The 27,220-nt window shown below is 46.1% G+C and overlaps 1 protein-coding gene across 2 annotated transcripts in view; it reads left to right on the forward strand.

The window, feature by feature from the left end:
- The window catches only part of HEPACAM (hepatic and glial cell adhesion molecule), a 44,180-nt gene that overhangs the window by 9,316 nt on the left and 7,644 nt on the right, over positions 1-27,220 (forward strand). For both annotated transcript variants that reach the window (XM_056544183.1, XM_056544184.1), the window contains exons 2-4: positions 20,085-20,426; positions 23,452-23,733; positions 24,055-24,148. In XM_056544183.1, the coding sequence (XP_056400158.1) occupies positions 20,085-20,426; positions 23,452-23,733; positions 24,055-24,148 (718 nt within the window). The remainder of the gene's footprint in view (positions 1-20,084; positions 20,427-23,451; positions 23,734-24,054; positions 24,149-27,220) is intronic.

The raw sequence follows: 27,220 nt of genomic DNA on the forward strand, positions 1-27,220 counted from the left end.
GTATTCCAAAAGTAAAAACTCATAAATTTTATGATGCAAACATAAAGTAGACATATTGTATATGTGAACCCAAAAAAAATATATTTTGAATATCCATTTTCCTTACAAGCAGAGAGCTTCAAAGTTAGAAAAATGCAAAATTTTCATTTTTTTCATCAAATTTGGTGATTTTTCACCAAGAAAGGATGCAAGTTACCATAAAATTTTACCACTAAGTTAAAGTAGAATATGTCACGAAAAAACAATCTCGGAATCAGAATGATAACTAAAAGCATTCCAGAGTTATTAATGTTTAAAGTGACAGTGGTCAGAATTGCAAAAAACGCTCCGGTCCTTAAGGTGAAAAAGGGCTCGGTCCTTAAGGGGTTAAGGACCAAGGGCGTACAGGTACGCCCTTGGTCCTGCTCTCCTGATATAACGCGGGGTTACACAGTAACCCCGTGTCATATCACGGCGGGCCCGGCGTCATAGTGAAGCCGGGACCCGCCTCTAATAGCGCGCGGCGGCGCGCGCTATTAACCCTTTAGCCGCGCGCTCAGAGCTGAGCCGCGCGGCTAAAAGTGAAAGTGAAAGTTGGCGGCTAGCTCAGTCGGGCTGTTCGGGAGATCCAGGCATGAGCAGTCATGCGGCAGAATCGTTGATCACTGGTTTCTTATGAGAAACCATTGATCAATGTGAAAGATCAGTGTGTGCAGTGTTATAGGTCCCTATGGGATAACAATGATCAGTGTGTGAAGTGTTATAGGTCCCTATGGGATAACAATGATCAGTATAAGAGATCAGTGTGTGCAGTGTTATATGGGAGGTCCCTATGGGATAACAATGATCAGTATAAGAGATCAGTGTGTGCAGTGTTATATGGGAGGTCCCTATGGGACCTATAACACTGCAAAAAAAAAAAGTGAAAAAAAAAGTGAATAAAGATCATTTAACTCCTCCCCTATTTAAAGTTTGAATCACCCCCCTTTTCCTATTTAAAGTTTGAATCACCCCCCTTTTCCAATAAAAAAAAAAAAACACAGTTTAAATAAAAAAAATAAACATATATGGTATCACCGCGTGCGGAAATGTCCGAATTATAAAAATATATCATTACTGTTTATGGAAGAAATTAGCTCCGGTTTTCTATTTCTAGATAACCCCTTTAAGACATTTATGAAGCAACTGTGTTATTTCTTCATGTTGCCTATCCAATGGACTGTTCTATGGCTTTTAGTTGTTACTGAATGGAAAAATTTGGTCATACAAATGTGGAACACGTGTACAAAAGATCAGACAGGGGGCGAGGCACCCTCTGCTCCTCATCCACTGTCCCTACAACACCGGCTCTGCTGCATCCTGGTTGCTAAGCGGTCAAATGAAATAGTCTTAAAGGGTACGTTCACACATGCATTTTGCTGCAGATTTTGGTACAGTTTTCCGCAGGTGATTTTGCTACTCGTTGACTTTGACTGTGAAAAATCGGCAGCAAAATTAAAGTAGCAAAATATGCTTGTGTGAATGTACTCTTAAAGGGGTATTCCAGGAATTTTTTTTATTTGACTATGCTACAGGGGCTGTAAAGTTAGTGTAGTTCATAATATAGTGTCTGTACCTGTGTGTGACGGTTTTCTCACAATTCTTCTGTGATTTTAACCCCAATATTTATTTTTATCAGCATACAAAATGACTGTTGTCTCAGATTTTTCCTAGCTTGCAATGCGGCCAAGACCTGACATCACTAGTTAGCTGATGACAGAGAGCCTGTCTGCTTCAGTGGGTGGAGCGATCGCTTGGTGGGAGAGAGATCAATCTGCAACTAATGCAACAGCTGTAGGCACCCTAATTGAAAACCACAGGTCTTTTGAATGGAGGCGGCTCATTCATGTTTCAATGGGTGGGGTGGCTGATGTGTGGGAGGGAGGAAGATGGAATTGTGGGATTTGTAGTCAAAAAAGGAAAAGTCAAACAGGAAATACCAGTTCACAAAAAGCTAGTCACAGTGTTATGGTAATCTCACAGCATAGCCATTTAGCCCCAAGACAAGCACAGATCCTTCCTAAGCATGTCCATTACTGTTTACCAGGTATGTACTAAAATCACCTTATGTTGGATAACCCCTTTTAACGCCTTCCCGCTATAGGACGTATGCATATGTCCAATCATCCGACATGTTCGCGCATTTGGACGTATGCATATGTCCTAGCGATCTCCGGCTCTGCCGCGGGCAGTGCAGGAGATCGGCGACGGGACCCGGCTGTAAATCACAGCCGGAGTCCCGCCGCAGCTGCCGGAGCCACGAACGCGCCGGTCCCGGCAGCATTAACCCCCTAGATGCCATGATCAATCCTGATCATGGCATCTATGGTGTTGACATGGGGAGCGCTCTCCCCCTGTTCTCCAACAGCTGTACCGCGATACGAATGCGGGTCGCCGTTGGTTGCTATGGCAGCAGGAGGTCAAATCATGACCTCCTGTATGCCTGCTACGGAAGCCTGTGAGATCCAGCCAGAGGCTGTAGTGTGTGCAGTTCATCAGGTCACACTGTGTTTTTTAATATTGGGGAATTTGGGGAATTTGGCTGACACTGATATGGGGGCATCCCAGCAGGTAGTAGATATGGTGGCTCTGTGGCTATTCCTGTTATTGGAGCACTGTGGCTGGCAGGTGTAGGCTCTTATATGTACATCCATGTGTATGAGCCCTGGACTGGACTTTCATACAAGACATTTTAATAGATTTTTAGCCTAGATAAGGGTTCACACCACGATTTTTTTATACAGTTTTTGGATACGTTTAAAAAAAAACAAACGTATGCAACCGTACAGCAAACTGTGGCCATAGACTTTCCATTCAAAACCGGATGCACCATAATATATACGGGTGTCTCCGTTTTTCAAACCACACAGTTTTTTACTTTTTTCTTCTGGACAAAAAACCGTGGTCTACCACGGTTTTTGGTCCGGGTGAAAACCCGCATTAACTCGTATATGTTTTTTTTTAAACATGGGAGTCAATGGGAACCGTATGCGCGTACGGTTCCATCCGGTTTTCACCATACAGTTTTTGACTTTGCACAGTTTTTTTCTTGGAATTTCAATCAAACAAGTGAAACTTTATTCATAATGGAGTGAAAAGTTCAAAACGTATACGTTTTTTTTTCTTAAAAAACGGATGCAACCCGACATCATTTTTCAAACCGTATACGGATAAAACTTTGTACACACGTTTTGATACAGTTTAGTCCATTTTTGAGCAATCCGTTTTTTTTAAATCAAAAACCTGATACAGGAACTGTATTGCAAAAACATGGTGTGAACCCAGCCTAATAAAAATATACTCTAAGCTTCTACACCAGAACACGTGTCTGACCTGTCCTTCAGAGGTGAATTGTCCTGGACCATTGAGGGTCTACACCCACTGTTCCTGGGCTCCGGGGCTGACATGCCTCATGCTCTAGGACGCAGGGGCACTCCTGTGCCCAGTATTGAGCGGAGCCTCTGGTGCGGGACAGACAACCGCAGGATTTAGCAGCTTTTCATCTTACACATAAGCTGTATTCAGTCTCAGAGCAGCAGGTGGTGGGTGGGGGGCACTGGCACTGGTCCCGTTGTCCCAGGCTCTTCATTGTGCCAGCCACTTGATATATGGCCCTGTCCTGTATATTGTTTTCCATTGTGTTGTCTTCCTTGGACACAGTCTTGATTTTCTGCCAAACAAAGGGAACCTAGCACCGGTGACAACTAGAAGAACATAACTTGTCAGTACTGGGCGAGGGGCTTGCTTTATGTCAGGGGCTCTCCGGACCCCTTCTTCTGTATTACGTTTCCAGACAATCCCTTTCTCACTGTAGGTTCAATTTCTAGTTTATTTTCTTCTGTCCTTACTGAAATGGAAACAGCTTTTCACATATTGACTTCCCGCTGGGCTTGTGCTTCTACACGGCAGCTCATCTGTACAAGCAGAGCCTCAGTTTAAGGCTTAGTTCACACTGTGGAATTTCTGGGCAGAGTTTCTGCCGGAGATCAAGTCGGCGGCACTAGGACCGTGCGGACTGCATTGCAGTCCCCATAGATGTCAATGCATTTCTGAGCAGATCTTCCAAAAGATCCACCCAGAAATGCATTGCCGTCTATGGTTATTGAAAGAGCTTTATTTTCCGAAATGTCATTGAAATTACAACCACACAAAGCATGACAGCACGATACACAGCAAAGGTTCCCTAAGCTATACATCGCACGGCATGCTACTCTAACACTCCGCTCAATCCTGTAATAGAAAAGCACAAGAAATCGAAAAAAAGCAAACAATACAATGGGGACGGCAATGCAGTCCGTGTGGTCTTAGTGCCACTGGCTAAAATCTCTGGCAGAAATTCTGCCCAGAAATTCCGTAGCGTGAACTTAGCCTAAGGCTAAGAATTTCTGCCTGCAATTCCGCTTTGAAATTCTGCTTACTAAAATGTAATGTCTAGTGAATGGGTTTTCCGTTCACCAATTCGCACTTCAGAATTTTTGAAGCGGAATTTGTGAATGGAAAATTCATTGCTCATTTTTCAGGCGGATATACTCGCAGGAGACATTGCAGTCTATTGGGGACGGTCCTAGTGCCGACTGATTCTGTTCCGCAAGCGGAAATTCAGAAGTGTGGATGGGAGTGCGGAATGCCATAAAAGTCTATGGGCTTTAATTTGAGGTGGAATTCTGCAAGCGGAAATTCAGAAGTGTGAACAGACCCTAAGGATAGGTTCAGACTGTAGAATCTCCAGACAGAAACTTTCCATCTAGAGATTCCGAGTGCGGATTTAGTCGGCTATAGGACCGTAATGACATTGCGGTCCCCTATAGACTGCAATGTGTTCCGCAAGGATATCCGCAGTGTGAATTGGTGAATGGAAATCCCATTGACTTGCTTGTACATTTTAGTAAGCAGAATTTTTGTCTGCAATTTCAAAGAGGAATTGCAGGCAGACATACCGTAGTGTGAACCTAGCTTAACCCCTTAAGGACCGGAGGTTTTTCCGTTTTTGCATTTTCGTTTTTTGCTCCTTGCCTTTAAAAAATCATAACTCTTTCAAATTTACACCTAAAAATCCATATGATGGCTTATTTTTTGCGCCAGCAATTCTACTTTGTAATGACGTCAGTCATTTTGCCCAAAAATCTATGGTGAAGCGGGAAAAAAAATCATTGTGCGACAAAATTGAAAAAAACCCGCTGTTTTGTAACTTTTGGGGGCTTCCGTTTCTACGTAGTAAATTTTTCGGTAAAAATGACACCTGATATGTATTCTGTAGGTCTATACGATTAAAATGATACCCTACTTATATAGGTTTGATTTTGTCGGACTTCTGGAAAAAATCATAACTACATGCAGGAAAATTAATACGTTTAAAATTGTCATCTTCTGACCCCTATAACTTTTTTATTTTTCCGTATATGGGGCGGTATGAGCACTCATTTATTGCGCCGTGATCTGAAGTTTTTAACGGTACCATTTTTGCATTGATAGGACTTATTGATCACTTTTTATTCATTTTTAAATGATATAAAAAGTGACCAAAAATGCACTATTTTGGACTTTGGAATTTTTTTGCGCGCACGCCATTGACCGAGCGGTTTAATTAATGATATATTTTTATAATTCGGACATTTCCGCACGCGGTGATACCACATATGTTTATTTTTATTTTTATTTACACTGTGTTTTTTTTTATTGGAAAAGGGGGGTGATTCAAACTTTTAATAGGGGAGGAGTTAAATGATCTTTATTCACTTTTTTTTTTCACTTTTTTTTTGCAGTGTTATAGGTCCCATAGGGACCTATAACACTGCACACACTGATCTTCTATGTTGATCACTGGTTTCTCATAAGAAACCAGTGATCAACGATTCTGCCGGATGACTGCTCATGCCTGGATCTCAGGCACTGAGCAGTCATTCGGCGATCGGACAGCGAGGAGGCAGGAAGGGGCCCTCCCGCTGTCCTGTCAGCTGTTCGGGATGCCGCGATTAGCCGCGGCTATCCCGAACAGCCCGACTGAGCTAGCCGGGAACTTTCACTTTCACTTTTAGCCGCGCGGCTTAGCTTTGAGCGCGCGGCTAAAGGGTTAATAGCGCGCGGCGGGTTAATCGGCGCTGCGCGCTATTAGAGGCGGGTCCCGGCTTCACTATGACGCCGGGCCCGCCATGATATGACACGGGGTTACTGTGTAACCCCGCGTTATATCAGAAGAGCAGGACCAAGGACGTACCGGTACGTCCTTGGTCCTTAAGGGGTTAAAGGGGTTATCCAGGAAAAAACTTTTTTTTATATATATCAACTGGTTCCAGAAAGTTAAACAGATTTGTAAATTACTTCTATTAAAAAATCTTAATCCTTTCAGTACTTATGAGCTTCTGAAGTTAAGGTTGTTCTTTTCTGTCTAAGTAATCTCTGATGACACGTGTCTCGGGAAACACCCAGTTTAGAAGCAAATTCCCATAGCAAACCTCTTCTAAACTGGGTGGTTCCCGAGACACGTGTCATCAGAGATTACTTAGACAGAAAAGAACAACCTAAACTTCAGAAGCTCATAAGTACTGAAAGGATTAAGATTTTTTAATAGAAATAATTTACAAATCTGTTTAACTTTCTGGAGACAGTTGATATATATATATATATCTATATATATATATATGTTTTTTCCTGGATAACCCCTTTAAAGCTTGGGGAAGGCAAGACAATTCAGCAGTGCCGGAGTTGTAGTTTGTCCCTGGGTTGTGTGTTTTTTTTTTTTGCCACACTTTCTCCCTAAGGTTACAGCAGGATGAGAGGTGGGGTGTCCATTTTTAAATAGTTTTCACACGTAATACCTCGACTTAAACCAGCGCTCGGACCCCTTGGAATTGCGCCGACTCTTAGGCTATGTTCACACAACAGAATATTTGCGGAATGTCTGCCCGGAAAACATGGGCGGACATTCCGCAGGTAGTGATGTTTGCTCTGTGACCTCCTTAGGGTATGTTTACATGATGGAGAATTAGCAGAATGTTCGCTCAGAAAACACCGACATTCCACACATTTTAATGTTCCGTTAGTGCTTGGAACCCTCGGAAATGCGTCAACTCCATAGACTGCAATGCATTTTTTAGCGGATTCCTCCGAAAGAATTGACGTGGCAATTCATTTGGCGGAGGCCATAATCAGGATTTTTGCTGCAGACATTCCACTGTGTGCACAGTGCAGCAGAATCCCATTGAAAACAATGGGACTCTGCTGCAACAGAATTTCCACCCAATTCTTCTCAGATATTCCATCTGGCTCAGTCTTGCCAGACTCCCTTAGCTGCCGGAAACCTTTTTTTAGCACTAGATAGAGATCACCCAAAATGACACCTGTGACCAGTATGTCTGTCACCATTGCAACATGACTTCAGCACCTCCAACCAGCCTCCTGATGACACCAACCATAGTGCACAAAACTAGCGTTTCCCAACCAAGGGTGCCTCCAGCTGTTGCAAAACTACAACTCCCAACATGCCCCGACAGCCTTTGGATGTTGGTGCATGCTGGGAGTTGTAGTTTTGCAACAGCTGGAGGCACCCTGGTTGGAAAACACTGGCATATACAGTGCAACTATAGATCAAGCTATGATGCAAAATAGAAAATGGGGTGGTCTGGCACTTACAAAACTAAAGCAAAGGTAATTAGTGATGTTGCGAACATAAAATTTTCAGTTCGCGAATGGCGAACACGAACTTCCGCAAATGTTCACGAACCGCCATTGACTTCAATAGGCAGGCGAATTTTAAAACCCACAGGGACTCTTTCTGGCCACAATAGTGATTTAAAAGTTGTTTCAAGGGGACTAATACCTGGACTGTGGCGTGCTGGAGGGGGATCCATGGCAAAACTCCCATGGAAAATTACATAGTTGATGCAGAGTCTGGTTTTAATCCATAAAGGGCATAAATCACCTAACATTCCTAAATGGTTTGGAATAACGTGCTTTAGCCCCCTTTAGGCGGCACATAGAGCCCCCCTTTAGGCATCACATAGTTAGATCCCCGTTTAGGCAGCACATAGATTCCCCCATATTAGGCAGCACATAGTTAGAGCCCCCCTTTAGGCAGCACATAGTTAGAGCCTCCCTTTAGGCAGCACATAGAGCCCACTTTAGGCAGCACATAGTTAGATCCCCCCTTTAGGCATCACATAGTTAGATCCCCCTTTAGGCAGCACATAGATTCTCCCATGTTAGGCAGCACATAGTTAGAGCCCCCCTTTAGGCAGCACATAGAGCCCCCTTTAGGCAGCACATAGAGCCCCCCTTTAGGCAGCACATAGAGCCCCCTTTAGGCAGCACATAGAGCCCCCCTTTAGGCAGCACATAGAGCCCCCTTTAGGCAGCACATAGAGCCCCCCTTTAGGCAGCACATAGTTAGAGCCTCCCTTTAGGCAGCACATATTTAGATCCCCCCTTTAGGCAGCACATAGATTCCCCCATATTAGGCAGCACATAGTTAGAGCCCCCCTTTAGGCAGCACTGGTTTTATTTCACAGCCAAAAAAGGTATTTTTTTATTTGAACAACTGTCACACCAAATGATTTGCACTAGTGTGACAATGCGCAAAAAAGGTTGCCAGCGGAGTTCCCCTTTTAAGCAGAGATCCCCAACCAGGGTGCCTCCAGCAGTTGCAAGACACACGGACTGAACTTATAGCCCTTTTAATGCTGTAGTTAGTTGCTTGAAGGAACTTAAGTTTTACACAGGTAGGAGGGTCTGGAAGGGAGGGACTGCTGCTGATTGGCTGTAATGTGTCTGCTGACTCTGACTCACAGGGTCAAAGTTTACCGCAATGTTAAAGTATAGGGGGCGGATCGAACTTCACATATGTTCGCCCGGCGACGCGAACATGCTAAGTTCGCCGGGAACTGTTCGCCGGCGAACAATTCGCGACATCTCTAAAGGTAATCTGGAAAGGTGCGGCAGTGGAGTGCGTTGGCAACACCAGAATAAGGTTGATAGCGGTGGTGCAAAATCCAATGAGTGGATATGGCAATGTAAATATAGATGACAGGACTGCACTCACCATTCAACAAGGCTTTATTGAATTCTTCCAGACATGGCAAGCGGGTGCGGTGGTGGAGGCGCGGGACGTAACCGGAACAGACTGTTTCACGCTTTCACAGCGCTTCTTCCAGCCGGCATACCGGCTGGAAGAAGCGCTGTAAAAGCGTGAAACAGTCTGTTCCGGTTACATCCCCGCCTCCACCACCGCACCCGCTTGCCATGTCTGGAAGACTTCAATAAAGCCTCGTTGAATGGTGAGTGCAGTCCTGTCATCTATATTTACATAGATCAAGCTATAGTGCACATATAATATAGTGCATATATAGTGCAATCAGATGCAATGCATACGTAATAGTACCAGTCATTGTATGTTTGGTACTAAAAGGCTCTGCATATATAATAGTGCCAACCAATAGTGCAAGTACCAGTGCTATCTACTGCCCCCTATGGTAGTACTGCTTGGGACTCTGCAACCTTCCCCAGCATCAGAGCTTATCCTAAAATGCCCCCGCCTGACATATTTTTATCGAAATGTTAAGAATGAGGATAAGAGTCACCGTGTTCTCCATTGTCACGAGTCTATAAACATACTTTATATGTCAGCTGCGACATGAACTGTTCCTATAAAATACCGAAATGTTTCCACAACACAGAGAGCGGCCATTAATGTGACTGCGGTAAATATTAATAAGCGCGTCGTCTTACTGTGCTAAAGGTCAGAGGACGGGGCCACGGGTCTGCAATGGTTTTATTGTTTGTTGTTTTTCTAACTTGTATCAGTAACTTCATATTTCTTTTATCAGATTGTTTCTATTACATTTTAATAGCACACGAAAAGTGAACCCCCCTCCCCCAGGGACAATAGAGTTTACAGAATGACACCGTATATACCAGTACAGAGTACAACAATGGATGTATACAGTCAACTCAAGAACCATTATTTATAAACAATAAGTAGGCTAACTTACCTTTTCAGTAAATGTCCAGCAGTATTATTCATTGTTATGAATAGCATACTCATCCTCTATACAAAAGCAGTGTAAATATAATACTGCCACACACTGTACCCCCTGAATATATACCTGCTGCACACTGTGCCCCCTGAATGTAAAACTGCCACACACTGTACCCCCTGAATATATACCTGCTGCACACTGTGCCCCCTGAATGTAACACTACTGCACACTGTGTCCCCTGAATGTAACACTGCTGCACACTGTGCCCCCTGAATATATCCCTGCTGCACACTGTGCCCCCTGAATGTAACACTGCTGCACACTGTGTCCCCTGAATGTAACACTGCTGCACACTGTGCCCCCTGAATGTAACACTGCTGCACACTGTGCCCCCTGAATGTAACACTGCTGCACACTGTGCCCACTGAATGTAACACTGCTGCACACTGTGTCCCCTGAATGTAACACTGCTGCACACTGTGTCCCCTGAATGTAACACTGCTGCACACTGTGTCCCCTGAATGTAACACTGCTGCACACTGTGTCCCCTGAATGTAACACTGCTGCACACTGTGCCCCCTGAATGTAACACTGCTGCACACTGTGTCCCCTGAATGTAACACTGCTGTACACTGTGCCCCCTGAATGTAACACTGCTGTACACTGTGCCCTCTCAATATACTACTACGACACACTGTCTCCCCTGAATATAACACTGCCACACACTGAGCCCCCTGAATATAATACTGCCACACATTGTGCCCCTGAATGTAACACTGCTACACACTGTGCCCTCTGAATATAATACTGCCACACACTGTGCCCTCTGAATATACCATTACAATACACCGTGCCCTCTGAATATAATACTTTCACACACTGTGCCCTCTGAATATAATACTTTCACACACTGTGCCTGTTACGCCGAGCGCTCCGGGTCCCCGCTCCTCCCCGGAGCGCTCGCTACACTCTCGCTACTGCAGCGCTCCGGTCAGATCCACTGACCCGGTGCGCTGCGATACCGCCTCCAGCCGGGATGCGATTCGCGATGCGGGTGGCGCCCGCTCGCGATGCGCACCCCAGCTCCCGTACCTGACTCGCTCTCCGTCGGTCCTGTCCCGGCGCGCGCGGCCCCGCTCCCTAGGGCGCGCGTGCGCCGGGTCTCTGCGATTTAAAGGGCCACTGCGCCGCTGATTGGCGCAGTGGTTCTATTAGTGTGTTCACCTGTGCACTCCCTATTTATACCTCACTTCCCCTGCACTCCCTCGCCGGATCTTGTTGCCATTGTGCCAGTGAAAGCGTTTCCTTGTGTGTTCCTAGCCTGTGTTCCAGACCTCCTGCCGTTGCCCCTGACTACGATCCTTGCTGCCTGCCCCGACCTTCTGCTACGTCCGACCTTGCTTCTGTCTACTCCCTTGTACCGCGCCTATCTTCAGCAGTCAGAGAGGTTGAGCCGTTGCTAGTGGATACGACCTGGTCACTACCGCCGCAGCAAGACCATCCCGCTTTGCGGCGGGCTCTGGTGAAAACCAGTAGTGACTTAGAACCGGTCCACTAGCACGGTCCACGCCAATCCCTCTCTGGCACAGAGGATCCACCTCCTGCCAGCCGGCATCGTGACAGTAGATCCGGCCATGGATCCCGCTGAAGTTCCTCTGCCAGTTGTCGCCGACCTCACCACGGTGGTCGCCCAGCAGTCACAACAGATAGCGCAACAAGGCCACCAGCTGTCTCAACTGACCGTGATGCTACAGCAGCTACTACCACAGCTTCAGCAATCATCTCCTCCGCCAGCTCCTGCACCTCCTCCGCAGCGAGTGGCCACTCCAGGCCTACGACTATCCTTGCCGGATAAATTTGATGGGGACTCTAAATTTTGCCGTGGCTTTCTTTCCCAATGTTCCCTGCACTTGGAGATGATGTCGGACCAGTTTCCTACTGAAAGGTCTAAGGTGGCTTTCGTAGTCAGCCTTCTGTCTGGAAAAGCTCTGTCATGGGCCACACCGCTCTGGGACCGCAATGACCCCGTCACTGCCTCTGTACACTCCTTCTTCTCAGAAATTCGAAGTGTCTTTGAGGAACCTGCCCGAGCCTCTTCTGCTGAGACTGCCCTGTTGAACCTGGTCCAGGGTAATTCTTCCGTTGGCGAGTACGCCGTACAATTCCGTACTCTTGCTTCAGAACTATCCTGGAATAATGAGGCCCTCTGCGCGACCTTTAAAAAAGGCCTATCCAGCAACATTAAAGATGTTCTGGCCGCACGAGAAATCCCTGCTAACCTACATGAACTCATTCATCTAGCCACTCGCATTGACATGCGTTTTTCCGAAAGGCGTCAGGAGCTCCGCCAGGATATGGACTTTGTTCGCACGAGGCGTTTTCTCTCCCCGGCTCCTCTCTCCTCTGGTCCCCTGCAATCTGTTCCTGTGCCTCCCGCCGTGGAGGCTATGCAGGTCGACCGGTCTCGCCTGACACCTCAAGAGAGGACACGACGCCGCATGGAGAATCTCTGCCTGTACTGTGCCGGTACCGAACACTTCCTGAAGGATTGTCCTATCCGTCCTCCCCGCCTGGAAAGACGTACGCTGACTCCGCACAAAGGTGAGACAGTCCTTGATGTCAACTCTGCTTCTCCACGTCTTACTGTGCCTGTGCGGATATCTGCCTCTACCTTCTCCTTCTCTACTATGGCCTTCTTGGATTCCGGATCTGCAGGAAATTTTATTCTGGCCTCTCTCATCAACAGGTTCAACATCCCGGTGACCAATCTCGCCAGACCCCTCTACATCAATTGTGTTAACAATGAAAGATTGGACTGTACCATACGTCTCCGCACGGAGCCCCTCCTAATGTGCATCGGACCTCATCATGAGAAAATTGAGTTTTTGGTCCTCCCCAATTGCACTTCCGAAATTCTCCTTGGACTACCCTGGCTTCAACACCATTCCCCAACCCTGGATTGGTCCACTGGAGAGATCAAGAGTTGGGGCCCCTCTTGTTTCAAGGACTGCCTTAAACCGGTTCCCAGTACTCCTTGCCGTGACTCTGTGGTTCCCCCTGTAACCGGTCTCCCTAAGGCCTATATGGACTTTGCGGATGTTTTTTGCAAAAAACAAGCTGAGACTCTACCTCCTCACAGGCCTTATGATTGCCCTATTGACCTCCTCCCGGGCACTACTCCACCCCGGGGCAGAATTTATCCTCTCTCTGCCCCAGAGACTCTTGCTATGTCTGAGTACATCCAGGAAAATTTAAAAAAGGGCTTTATCCGCAAATCCTCCTCTCCTGCCGGAGCCGGATTTTTCTTTGTGTCCAAAAAAGATGGCTCCCTACGTCCTTGCATTGACTACCGCGGTCTTAATAAAATCACGGTAAAGAACCGCTACCCCCTACCTCTCATCTCTGAACTCTTTGATCGCCTCCAAGGTGCCCACATCTTTACCAAACTGGACTTAAGAGGTGCTTATAATCTCATCCGCATCAGAGAGGGGGATGAATGGAAAACGGCATTTAACACTAGAGATGGACACTTTGAGTATCTGGTCATGCCCTTTGGCCTGTGCAACGCCCCTGCCGTCTTCCAAGACTTTGTTAATGAAATTTTTCGTGACCTCTTATACTCCTGTGTTGTTGTATATCTGGACGATATCCTGATTTTTTCTGCCAATCTAGAAGAACACCGCCAGCATGTCCGTATGGTTCTTCAGAGACTTCGTGACAATCAACTTTATGCCAAGATGGAGAAATGTCTGTTTGAATGCCAATCTCTTCCTTTCCTAGGATACTTGGTCTCTGGCCAGGGACTACAAATGGATCCAGACAAACTCTCTGCCGTCTTAGATTGGCCACGCCCCTCCGGACTCCGTGCTATCCAACGTTTTTTTGGGGTTCGCCAATTATTACAGACAATTTATTCCACATTTTTCTACCATTGTGGCTCCTATCGTGGCTTTAACCAAAAAGAATGCCAATCCTAAGTCATGGCCTCCTCAAGCGGAAGACGGCTTTAAACAGCTCAAGTCTGCCTTTTCTTCGGCTCCCGTGCTCTCCAGACCTGACCCATCTAAACCCTTCCTATTGGAGGTTGATGCCTCCTCAGTAGGAGCTGGAGCGGTCCTTCTACAAAAAAATTCTTCCGGGCATGCTGTTACTTGTGGGTTTTTTTCTAGGACCTTCTCTCCGGCGGAGAGGAACTACTCCATCGGGGATCGAGAGCTTCTAGCCATTAAATTAGCACTTGAGGAATGGAGGCATCTGCTGGAGGGATCAAGATTTCCAGTTATTATTTACACCGATCACAAGAACCTCTCCTATCTCCAGTCTGCCCAACGGCTGAATCCTCGCCAGGCCAGGTGGTCTCTGTTCTTTGCCCGATTTAATTTTGAAATTCACTTTCGGCCTGCCGATAAGAACATTAGGGCCGATGCTCTCTCTCGTTCCTCAGATGCCTCGGAAGTAGAGCTCTCTCCGCAACACATCATTCCTCCTGACTGCCTGATCTCCACTTCTCCAGCCTCCATCAGGCAAACTCCTCCAGGGAAGACCTTCGTCTCTCCACGCCAACGCCTCGGAATCCTCAAATGGGGTCACTCCTCCCATCTCGCAGGTCATGCGGGCATCAAGAAATCCGTGCAACTCATCTCTCGTTTCTATTGGTGGCCGACTCTGGAGACGGATGTCGTGGATTTTGTGCGAGCCTGCACTGTCTGTGCCCGGGATAAGACTCCTCGCCAGAAGCCCGCTGGTCTTCTTCATCCTCTGCCTGTCCCCGAACAGCCTTGGTCTCTGATTGGTATGGACTTTATTACAGACTTACCCCCATCCCGTGGCAACACTGTTGTTTGGGTGGTCGTTGATCGATTCTCCAAAATGGCACATTTCATCCCTCTTCCTGGTCTTCCTTCAGCGCCTCAGTTGGCTAAACAATTTTTTGTACACATTTTTCGTCTTCACGGGTTGCCCACGCAGATCGTCTCGGATAGAGGCGTCCAATTCGTGTCTAAATTCTGGAGGGCTCTCTGTAAACAACTCAAGATTAAATTAAACTTTTCTTCTGCTTATCATCCTCAATCCAATGGGCAAGTAGAAAGAATTAACCAGGTCTTGGGTGATTATTTACGGCATTTTGTTTCCTCCCGCCAGGATGACTGGGCAGATCTTCTACCATGGGCCGAATTCTCGTATAACTTCAGAATCTCTGAATCTTCCTCCAAATCCCCATTTTTCGTGGTGTACGGCCGTCACCCTCTTCCCCCCCTCCCTACTCCCTTGCCCTCTGGTTTGCCCGCTGTGGATGAAATATCTCGTGATCTTTCCACCATATGGAAAGAGACCCAAAATTCTCTCTTACAGGCTTCATCACGCATGAAGAAGTTTGCTGATAAAAAAAGAAGAGCTCCCCCCATTTTTTCTCCTGGAGACAAGGTATGGCTCTCCGCTAAATATGTCCGCTTCTGTGTCCCTAGCTACAAATTGGGACCACGCTATCTTGGTCCTTTCAAAATTTTGTGCCAGATTAATCCTGTCTCTTACAAACTTCTTCTTCCTCTTTCTCTTCGTATTCCTAATGCCTTTCACGTTTCTCTTCTTAAACCACTCATCATCAACCGTTTCTCTCCCAAACTTGTTTCTCCCACTCCTGTTTCCGGCTCCTCGGACATCTTCTCCGTAAAGGAGATACTGGCCTCCAAGAAGGTCAGAGGGAAAACTTTTTTTTTAGTCGATTGGGAGGGTTGTGGTCCTGAAGAGAGATCCTGGGAACCTGAGGACAATATCCTAGACAAAAGTCTGCTCCTCAGGTTCTCAGGCTCTAAGAAGAGGGGGAGACCCAAGGGGGGGGGTACTGTTACGCCGAGCGCTCCGGGTCCCCGCTCCTCCCCGGAGCGCTCGCTACACTCTCGCTACTGCAGCGCTCCGGTCAGATCCACTGACCCGGTGCGCTGCGATACCGCCTCCAGCCGGGATGCGATTCGCGATGCGGGTGGCGCCCGCTCGCGATGCGCACCCCGGCTCCCGTACCTGACTCGCTCTCCGTCGGTCCTGTCCCGGCGCGCGCGGCCCCGCTCCCTAGGGCGCGCGCGCGCCGGGTCTCTGCGATTTAAAGGGCCACTGCGCCGCTGATTGGCGCAGTGGTTCTATTAGTGTCTTCACCTGTGCACTTCCCTATGTATACCTCACTTCCCCTGCACTCCCTCGCCGGATCTTGTTGCCATTGTGCCAGTGAAAGCGTTTCCTTGTGTGTTCCTAGCCTGTGTTCCAGACCTCCTGCCGTTGCCCCTGACTACGATCCTTGCTGCCTGCCCCGACCTTCTGCTACGTCCGACCTTGCTTCTGTCTACTCCCTTGTACCGCGCCTATCTTCAGCAGTCAGAGAGGTTGAGCCGTTGCTAGTGGATACGACCTGGTCACTACCGCCGCAGCAAGACCATCCCGCTTTGCGGCGGGCTCTGGTGAAAACCAGTAGTGACTTAGAACCGGTCCACTAGCACGGTCCACGCCAATCCCTCTCTGGCACAGAGGATCCACCTCCTGCCAGCCGGCATCGTGACAGTGCCCTCTGAATATACCACTACAATACACTGTGCCCTCTGAATATAATACTGCCACACACTGTGCCCTCTGAATATACCACTACAATACACCGTGCCCTCTGAATATATTACTGCCACACACTGTGCCCTCTGAATATAATACTTTCACACACTGTGCACTCTGAATATACCACTACAATACACTGTGCCCTCTGAATATAATACTGCCACACACTGTGCCCTCTGAATATACCACTACAATACACTGTGCCCTCTGAATATAATACTGCTACACACTGTGCCCTCTGAATATACCACTACAATACACTGTGCCCTCTGAATATAATACTGCCACACACTGTACCCTTAGAATAAATTGAATATACCGTGCCTTCCAGAATACATGTAATGTCTGTGCAAATTATAGCCTATGCTCTGTGGGTTTGATTCCAGCAATCCTTGTATCTATGTAGCACTTTATTCTTGTAATGTTCCTATCTCTTCAGGTTATTGTGGTTTCTTCTTTGTGTAATCCTAGTGTCAGCTTCAGTTCTTTACTGTTCCTTCAGTCAGGGGACCTACTGCTATTGCCCAGCAAACCATAACAGTAGGTCCCAACCCGGACCAGAGGAGCAGTGGAGCACGGAAGCAGAAGGGAAGTATGGCTGATCCGCTGGGGGAAGTATGTCTGTGGGGGCAGCCTACCTACTACTATATATATAGGGGCATAGAAAAGAGGGAGCCTACAACTATATGGGGCACAAGAGGGGCCTATAACTATATATATATATGGGGCACAAGAGGGGCCTATAACTATATATATATATATATATATATATATATATATATATAGGGGCAGTACAGGGCCCTACAACTATATATATGGGCAGTATAGGGGCCTACAACTATATATGGGGCAGTATATGGTCCTAAAATTATGTATGGAGTCCTACAACTATATATGGGGGCCATTTTTGTCTTATGGTCAGCCTAGTCCTGGGGGTATCTGAGTACTGGGAGCCACTGTTATGAAAACATTAAAGGGGTTAGGCAGGAAAAAACTTTTTTTTTTTATATATCAACTGGCTCCAGAAAGTTAAACAGATTTATATATTACTTCTTTAAAAAAAAATCTTAATCCTTTCAGTACTTATGAGCTGCTGAAGTTGAGTTGTTCTTTTCTGTCTAAGTGCTCTCTGATGACACCTGTCTCAGGGACTTTCCAGAGTAGAAGCAAATCCCCATAGCAAACCTCTTCTACTCTGTGCAATTCCCGAGACAAGCAGAGATGTCAGCAGAGAGCACTGTTGCCAGTAGTGTTGCTCGCGAATATTCGCAATTCGAATATTATTCGCGAATATCGCATATTCGCGAATTCGCGAATTCCGCGAATATAGCGCTATATATTCGTAATTACGAATATTCGTTTTTTTCTTTTTTCACAGTACACATCACAGTGATCATCCCTCTCTGCTTCCAGCTTGTGTGGTGTAAAGAAGGCTCTAATACTACTGTGTGAGACTGGCGTGCGAATTTTCGCATATACGAACATTTGCACATGTTAATTTTCGCATATGCTAATTTTCGCATATGCGAATTCTTGCATATGTAAATTTTGGTATATGCTAATTTTTGCAAACGTGAAGTTTTCGCATTTGCGAAAATAAAACGAGAATATTACGGATATGCGAATATTCGCGAAAATATGACGACTATTCGTCCATATATTCGCGAATATTCGCGAATTCGAATATGGCCTATGCCGCTCAACACTAGTTGCCAGACAGAAAAGAACAACTAAACTTCAGCAGCTGATAACTATTGGAAGGATTAAGATTTTTTTTTAATAGAAGTAATTTACAAATCTCACAATGGTAGAAGTAGAAATGGAACCAGCACTCCTATTCTGATAATCTGTCACTAATCCCCTTCATATATACATGCTCCAGCAGACGGGTAACTCACTCACCGGGTAACTTCCTCCATGCTTTATTCAATGGACAACATGGGGGACACGAGGAGCAGGTGCTTCCAAAATAGCGAGCGACATATGTTTTGCGCACTCAGCGCATCATCTGGCTCGTATACGAGCCAGATGATGCGCTGAGTGCGCAAAACATATGTCGCTCGCTATTTTGGAAGCGCCCGCTCCTCTTGTCCCCCATGTTGTCCATTGAATTTACAAATCTGTTTAACTTTCTGGAGCCAGTTGATATAAAAAAAAATAAATAAATAAAGTTTTTTTTCCTGGAATACCCCCTAAAGACAACTGCTATTAAAGGGGTACTCCGGCGCTAAGACATCTTATACCCTAACCAAAGGATAGGGGATAAGATGCCTGACCATGGGAGTCCCGCCGCTGGGGACCCCCATGATCTTCCACACCGCACCCCGTTAGAATCAGCCCCCGGAGCGTGCTCGCTCCGGGTCTGATTACTATCGATCACGGGGACGGAGCATAGTGATGTCACGGCTCCGCCTTCCCCCAATGCAAGCCTATGGAGGTGGCGTGCCAGCTGTCACGCCCCCTCCATAGTCTTGCATTGAGGGGGTGGAGCATGATGTCACATGGGGGCGGAGCCGTGAAGTCACTATGCTCCGTCCCCGTCATCGCTAGTAATCAGACCTGGAGAGAGCACGCTCCGGGGGCTGATTCTAACGGGGTGCGGCGTGGAAGATCACGGGGGTCCCCCGCGATCAGGCTTCTTATCCCCTATCCTTTTGGATAGTGGATAAGATGTCTTAGCGCTGGAGTACCCCTTTAAGTGAAGTCCACTTTTGCCATCTAGGGACCAGTCAGTGTTATTACACATATACCCAGGTTTACATCAATTTCCTATTGTTAGAGTAAGAAGATCACAAAGTCGCCCCTTGTTGGGACCCAGTGTTCAGTTTCGGATTGCATTGTAGTTCAATTTGATGTTCAGTGTTTCTCAACCACAACCAGTGTGCCTCCAGCTGTTGCAAAACTTCAGCTCCCAGCATGCCCGGACAGCTGGAGGCTGTAGTATGTGACTGGGCTCTTTATTAGCCTTCCTGCTTATAATTAGTGTTGAGCGGCATAGGCCATATTCGAATTCGCGAATATTCGCGAATATATGGACGAATATTCGTCATATATTCGCGAATATTCGCATATTCGTTATATCCTCGTTTTATTTTCGCATATGCGAACATTTGCGCATGCGAAAATTTACATATGTGAAAATTAGCATATACAAAATTAGTGTACGCGAAAATTAGCATATGCGAAAATTAGCATATGCTAACTTTCGCATATGCGAATATTCGCACACCAGTCTCACACAGTAGTATTAGAGCCTTCTTTACACCACACAAGCTGGAAGCAGAGAGGGATGATCACTGTGATGTGTACTGTGAAAAAAATAAAAAAATAAAAAACGAATATTCGTAATTACGAATATATAGCGCTATATTCGCGAAATTCGCGAATTCGCGAACATGCGATATTCGCGAATAATATTCGAATTGCGAATATTCGCGAGCAACACTACTTATAATATAATAAACGTCATTTAGTGATTTTTTTTGTCATCTTGCGCAGATCTAGTTGAAGTAGTGAACATCACCGGTCACGTCCGGCACATCCACGGCACCTACGGGCAGTCAGCCCTGCTCTCGGTACAGTACAGCAGCTCCAGCAGCGACAAACCGGTGATCAAATGGCAAGTGAGGAGGGAGAAGCCCATCACGGTGGTGCAGTCTGTGGGCACAGACATCATTGGGAATCTGCGGCCGGATTACAGGGATCGGATACAGATCTACGATAATGGTTCATTGCTGATCAGTAACCTCCTCCTGTCTGACGAGGGGATGTATGAGGTGGAGGTCTCCATAACGGATGACACCTTCACCGGAGAGAAATCCATCAACCTCACTGTGGACGGTAGGTTTACTCCACAATGACGTCACTAGACTCATCCTACGTAACGGACATAGAAACATTACCAGCCACAGTCAGTGCCCCATAAAATTACCAGCCACAGTCAGTGCCCCATAACATTACCAGTCACAGTCAGTGCCCCATAACATTACCAGCCACAGTCAGTGCCCCATAACATTACCATACACAGTCAGTGCCCCATAACATTTCCAGCCACAGTCAGTGCCCCATAACATTACCAGCCACAGTCAGTGCCCCATAACATTACCAGCCACAGTCAGTGCCCCATAACATTACCAGCCACAGTCAGTGCCCCATAACATTACCAGTCACAGTCAGTGCCCCATAACATTACCAGTCAGTCAGTGCCCCATAACATTACCATCCACAGTCAGTGCCCCATAACATTACCAGCCACAGTCAGTGCCCCATAACATTACCATCCACAGTCAGTGCCCCATAACATTACCAGCCACAGTCAGTGCCCCATAACATTACCAGCCACAGTCAGTGCCCCATAACATTACCAGCCACAGTCAGTGTCCCATAACATTACCAGCCACAGTCAGTGCCCCATAACATTACCAGCCACAGTCAGTGCCCCATAACATTACCAGCCACAGTCAGTGCCCCATAACATTACCATCCACAGTCAGTGCCCCATAACATTACCAGCCACAGTCAGTGCCCCATAACATTACCAGCCATAGTCAGTGCCCCATAACATTACCAGCCACAGTCAGTGCCCCATAACATTACCAGCCACAGTCAGTGCCCCATAACATTACCAGCCACAGTCAGTGCCCCATAACATTACCAGCCACAGTCAGTGCCTCATAACATTACTGGCCACAGTCAGTGCCCCATAACATTACCAGCCACAGTCAGTGCCCCTTAACTTTACCAGCCACAGTCAGAGCCCCATAACATTACCAGCCACAGTCAGTGCCCCATAATATTACCAGCCACAGTCAGTCATTCTATTACAGAGTTCCCCATGACCACCTCCTCAGGCAGAGTTCCATAGTCTCACTACTCTTACAGTAAAGAACCCCCGTCTGTGCTGGTGTAGAAACCTTCTTTCCTCTAGATGTAGAGGATGCCCCCTTGTTATAGATACAGTCCTGGGTATAAATAGATCATGGTAGAGATCTCTGTACTGTCCCCTGATATATTTATACATAGTTATTAGGTCGCCCCTAAGCCTTCTTTTTTCTAAACTAAATAACCCTAATTCTGATAATCTTTCTGGGTACTGTAGTACTGTAGTTTTGTGGCTGTCGCTGGGCAACACAGACTTTCAACTCCCTCCAAAGGTTTTCTATGGGGTTGAGATCTGGAGACTGGCTAAGCCACTCCAGGACCTTGAAATGCTTCTTATGAAGCCACTCCTTTGTTGCCCGGGCGGTGTGTTTGGGATCATCGTCATGCTGAAAGACTCAGACACGTTTCATTTTCAATGCCCTTGCTTTTTTTTTTTTATGAACTTGTGCCAGAAAGTTGAACAGATTTAAATGACTTCTATTAAAAAATCTTTACCCTTCCAGTACTTTTTATCAGCTGTATGCTACAGAGGAAATTCTGTTCTTTTTTAATTTCTTTTTTGTCTTGACCACAGTGCTCTCTGCTGACACCTGATGTTCGTATCAGGAACTGTCCAGAGCAGGAGAAAATCCCGTTTGCAAACCTATGCTGCTCTGGACAGTTCCTGACATGGACAGAGGTGTCAGCAGAGAGCACTGTGGACAAGACAAAAAAGAAATTCAAAAAGAACAGAATTTTCTCTGTAGCATACAGCTGCTAAAAAGTACTGGAAGGGTAAAGATTTTTTTAATTGAAGTAATTTACAAATCTGTTTAACTTTCTGGCACCAGTTGATTTAAAAAAAAAAAAAAATGTTTTTCCACCGGAGTACCCCTTTAACCCCTTAACGACACAGGACGTAAATGTACGTCCTGGTGATGTGGTACTTAACGCACCAGGAGGTACATTTACGTCCTGAGCATAACCGCGTGCATCGGAGCGATGCCGGCATCATGCGTGGCAGGTCCCGGCTGTGGATCGCAGCCAGGGACCCGCCATGTCCGCCATTAACCCCTCAGATGCCGTGATCAATACAGATCACGGCATCTGCAGCATCGCGATCACTTAACAGGATGATCGGATCACCCGCAGCGCTGATTTAATAATCAGACAATGTGATTTTATGGATTTTTTTCTCATTCTGTCTCTCATAGTTGAGGTTATAACCTATGATGGAAATTACAGCCTCTCATCTTTATAAGGGGGAGAACTTGTACAATAGGTAATGGGGTAAAAAAAATAGTGAATACTTAACACATTGCCCGATAATACTTAGGGCCATATTAGATGGCGAGAGCCGCCATGTAAACCAGCACTATCTCTGGCCCAATTACACAGGACAATGTCAGCCCCTAGATGCTGCCATCACTGACCATCCCAATCTCTGTAGTCACAATGGGGGGAGATTTATCAAAACCCGTCCAGAGGAAAAGTTGCTGAGTTGCCCATAGCAACCAATCAGATCGCTGCTTTCATTTTTCACAGGCCTTTTCAAAAATGAAACAAACCATCTGATTGGTTGCTATGGGCAACTTAGCAACTCCTTCCCTGGACAGGTTTTGATAGCAACTCCTTCCCCAATAAGTACCCCAAAAGAAAACAGATTCCCAAAACTATAGTATAAGATAGACACCTCCTAATTAGGGGGTTAACCAGTCCCTACGTGTTTCCCCCCACAGCAAGAGGAATCATCAGGGCATTACAAATGGGGAAAAATAATAATTATAATACTCAATACTGAATATGCTGTAGTTTAGTGTTTCCTAACCAGGGTGCCTCCAGCTGTTGCAAAACTACAACTCCCAGCATGCCCAGATAGCCTTTGGTACACTGGAGGCACACGGATTAGGAAACACTGCTGAAGTTTGTTGCTGGGCTTTGTATCAGTCTATGTGTTATAAGCTTTTCTGTATTTCTGTTATGTCATCTATTTTACAATGACTAGTTCCTGTATCTAAGCCTCGGGTGTTGGTTACTTCATCCACCGTCCTGGAGCTGGCAGAGAATTTCACCATGAGCTGCAGCCATGATAATGGGACTAAGCCGCTCTACACCTGGCTGAAGGCCGGGAAGACACTGACCAATGACTCCAGGATCCTGCTGTCCACCGACCATCGCGTGATGACCATTACCAGAGTTATATTGTCTGATGATGACGTCTATGGCTGCCTAGTGGAGAACCCCATCAGCATCGGGCGGAGCTCCCCTATAAAAATAACTGTCTACAGTACGTAATCACATACAACGTATTGGTATATAATGTGTATATCCACCTTAGAACTACTTCTGCTGCCACGCCCCCTCCCATAGACTTGCATTGAGGGGTGTGGCCTGATGTAACAAGGGGCATGGCCGAACCCTGCAGCGCACACAGCGTTCAGAACCTAATGTTCTGAATGCTGGCCAGTGGAGTACCCCTTTAAGGTGCCCATAACCCTATTTATTAGGGAACTGACCCTTCTTGGCCCGAGATGACCCATAATTCTGCTGTCATGTTCCTATGATCTTCTGCAGTTTTTCCGCTAACACGGGGTCATCTGTCACACAGGAAGAAGCTCCTTGTACATCGTCCTGTCCACCGGGGGGATATTCCTGCTGGTTACACTGGTCACCGTCTGCGCCTGCTGGAAGCCGTCCAGGAAGTATGCCGACAAACATCCCTTCAACCCCATTAATTAATCCCCCCCCCCAGGATTAAAGAGGGTCTCCGATACTGTATAAATAGATGCTCAATTTCTAAGCAGTGTGTCTAATCCTACAACAACGACATGGTGGACGATGGTGCGGTCCATGCAGAAAAAAAGCTAAGAAACTTCTATAACTCCGAAGAATGTTCACCTAAACCTGCACCATTCATACCGACCGTAAACTGATGCGTCTGCTGATATGTTGTGTCCTGTGCGTGACCAACCTGCCACATCTGCTCTGTATAGATGGGCTGTGTCTATGGGGATTATACACTCACTGGCCACTTTATTAGGTACACCTTGTTAGTCCCGGGTCGGACCCCTTTATACTTTCTACAAGGTGCTGGAAACATTCCTCAGAGATTTCATTCCATATAGACATGATGACATCACACAGTTCCTCCATATAGATATGATGACATCACACAGTTCCTCCATATGGACATGATGACATCACACAGTTCCTCCATATGGACATGATGACATCACACAGTTCCTCCATATAGATATGATGACATCACACAGTTCCTCCATATAGACATGATGACATCACACAGTTCCTCCATATGGACATGATGACATCACACAGTTCCTCCATATGGACATGATGACATCACACAGTTCCTCCATATGGACATGATGACATCACACAGTTCCTCCATATGGACATGATGACATCACACAGTTCCTCCATATGGACATGATGACATCACACAGTTCCTCCATATGGACATGATGACATCACACAGTTCTCCATATAGACATGATGACATCACAAAGTTCTCCATATGGACATGATGACATCACAAAGTTCCTCCATATGGACATGATGACATCACACAGTTCCTCCATATGGACATGATGACATCACACAGTTCCTCCATATGGACATGATGACATCACACAGTTCCTCCATATGGACATGATGACATCATACAGTTCCCCCATATGGACATGATGGCATCACACAGTTCCTCCATATGGACATGATGACATCACACAGTTCCTCCATATGGACATGATGACATCACACAGTTCTCCATATAGACATGATGACATCACACAGTTCCTCCATATGGACATGATGACATCACACAGTTCCTCCATATGGACATGATGACATCACAAAGTTCTCCATATGGACATGATGACATCACACAGTTCCTCCATATGGACATGATGACATCACACAGTTCCTCCATATGGACATGATGACATCACACAGTTCTTCCAAATGGACATGATGACATCACACAGTTCTTCTATATGGACATGATGACATCACACAGTTCCTCCATATGGACATGATGACATCACACAGTTCCTCCATATGGACATGATGACATCACACAGTTCTCCATATAGACATGATGACATCACAAAGTTCTCCATATGGACATGATGACATCACACAGTTCCTCCATATGGACATGATGACATCACACAGTTCCTCCATATGGACATGACGACATCACACAGTTCCCCCATATGGACATGATGACATCACACAGTTCCTCCACATGGACATGATGACATCACATAGTTCCTCCATATAGACATGATGACATAACACAGTTCCTCCATATGGACATGATGACATCACACAGTTCCCCCATATAGACATGATGACATCACACAGTTCCCCCATATGGACATGATGACATCACACAGTTCTTCCATATGGACATGATGACATCACACAGTTCCTCCATATGGACATGATGACATCACACAGTTCCCCCATATGGACATGATGACATCACACAGTTCCTCCACATGGACATGATGACATCACATAGTTCCTCCATATAGACATGATAACATCACACAGTTCCTCCATATAGACATGATGACATCACACAGTTCCTCCATATAGACATGATGACATCACACAGTTGCTGGAGATTTGTCAGATCCATGATCAGAATCTCTGGTTCCACCACATCCCAGCGGTGATCTATTGGATGAGATCTGGTGTTTGTGGAGGCCATTGGAGTCATGTGACCTCATTGTCCTGTATGAGATGATGTTGTGACCTCATTGTCCTGTATGAGATGATGTCATGTGACATGGGACATTATCCTGCTGGAAGGAGAGTATCTAAGTATCTAAGGGGCTCAAAATGTGCCAAGAAAATACCCCCCCCCCCCACACCATTACCCCCCCACCAGCCTGACCCTGATACAAGACAGGATGGATCCATGCTTTATGTTGTTTACACCAAATTCTGACCCTGACATCTGAAAGTCACAGCTGGAATATAGACTCCTCAGACCAGACAACGTTCTTCCATCTCCCATTGTCCAGTCTTGGTGACCTGTGTGAATTGTAGCCTCAGTTTCCTGTTCTTCGCTGACAGGAGTGGCCCCCGATGTGGTCTTCTGCTGCTGTAGCCCATCTGCTTCAAGGTTGGATGTCTTGTGCGGTCAGAGATGGTATTCTACAGACCTTGGATGTAACCAGTGGTTACTTGAGTTACTGTTGCTTTTCTGTAATCTCAAACCAGTCTGCCCATTCCCCTTTGACATAAACAAGGCATTTCTGTACACACAACTGCCGCTCACTGGATATTTTCTCTTTTTCAGACCATTCTCTGTAAACCCTGGAGATGGTTGTGTGTTAAAATCCCAGTTTGTGAAATACTTATGTCAAGGATGGGTGTGGATGAGGCCTTAAGATGTGAGTGATTGCTGCTGTATACTGCTGAGTGCTGGCACAAGGAATACACACCAGACAGAATGTTGGTATAATATCTCCTTCTCAGCATACTCCCTAAAGAGCTGCCCCAAGGAGTTCTGTTTATTACACGGAAGTACATTGTTTTTACATTTGACAAAAAAGGGAGGTTTAGTTATGACGTCAAAATCATCATCTTACATTTTGATTGGTTATTTGAGCTTTATCTCTGTGTATATATTAGCATATTTAAGCATTTTTTTCTTTCTTGCCCAAGGTTCACTTATGCGGCTCTTTTACTCTGAAACTGGAAAAACCCAGATCTTTGTCCTTCCATAAAATCTGTCTCTT

The sequence above is a fragment of the Hyla sarda genome, chromosome 10 (assembly GCF_029499605.1).
Source record: "Hyla sarda isolate aHylSar1 chromosome 10, aHylSar1.hap1, whole genome shotgun sequence".
In the NCBI taxonomy this organism is placed as follows: Eukaryota; Metazoa; Chordata; class Amphibia; order Anura; family Hylidae; genus Hyla; species Hyla sarda.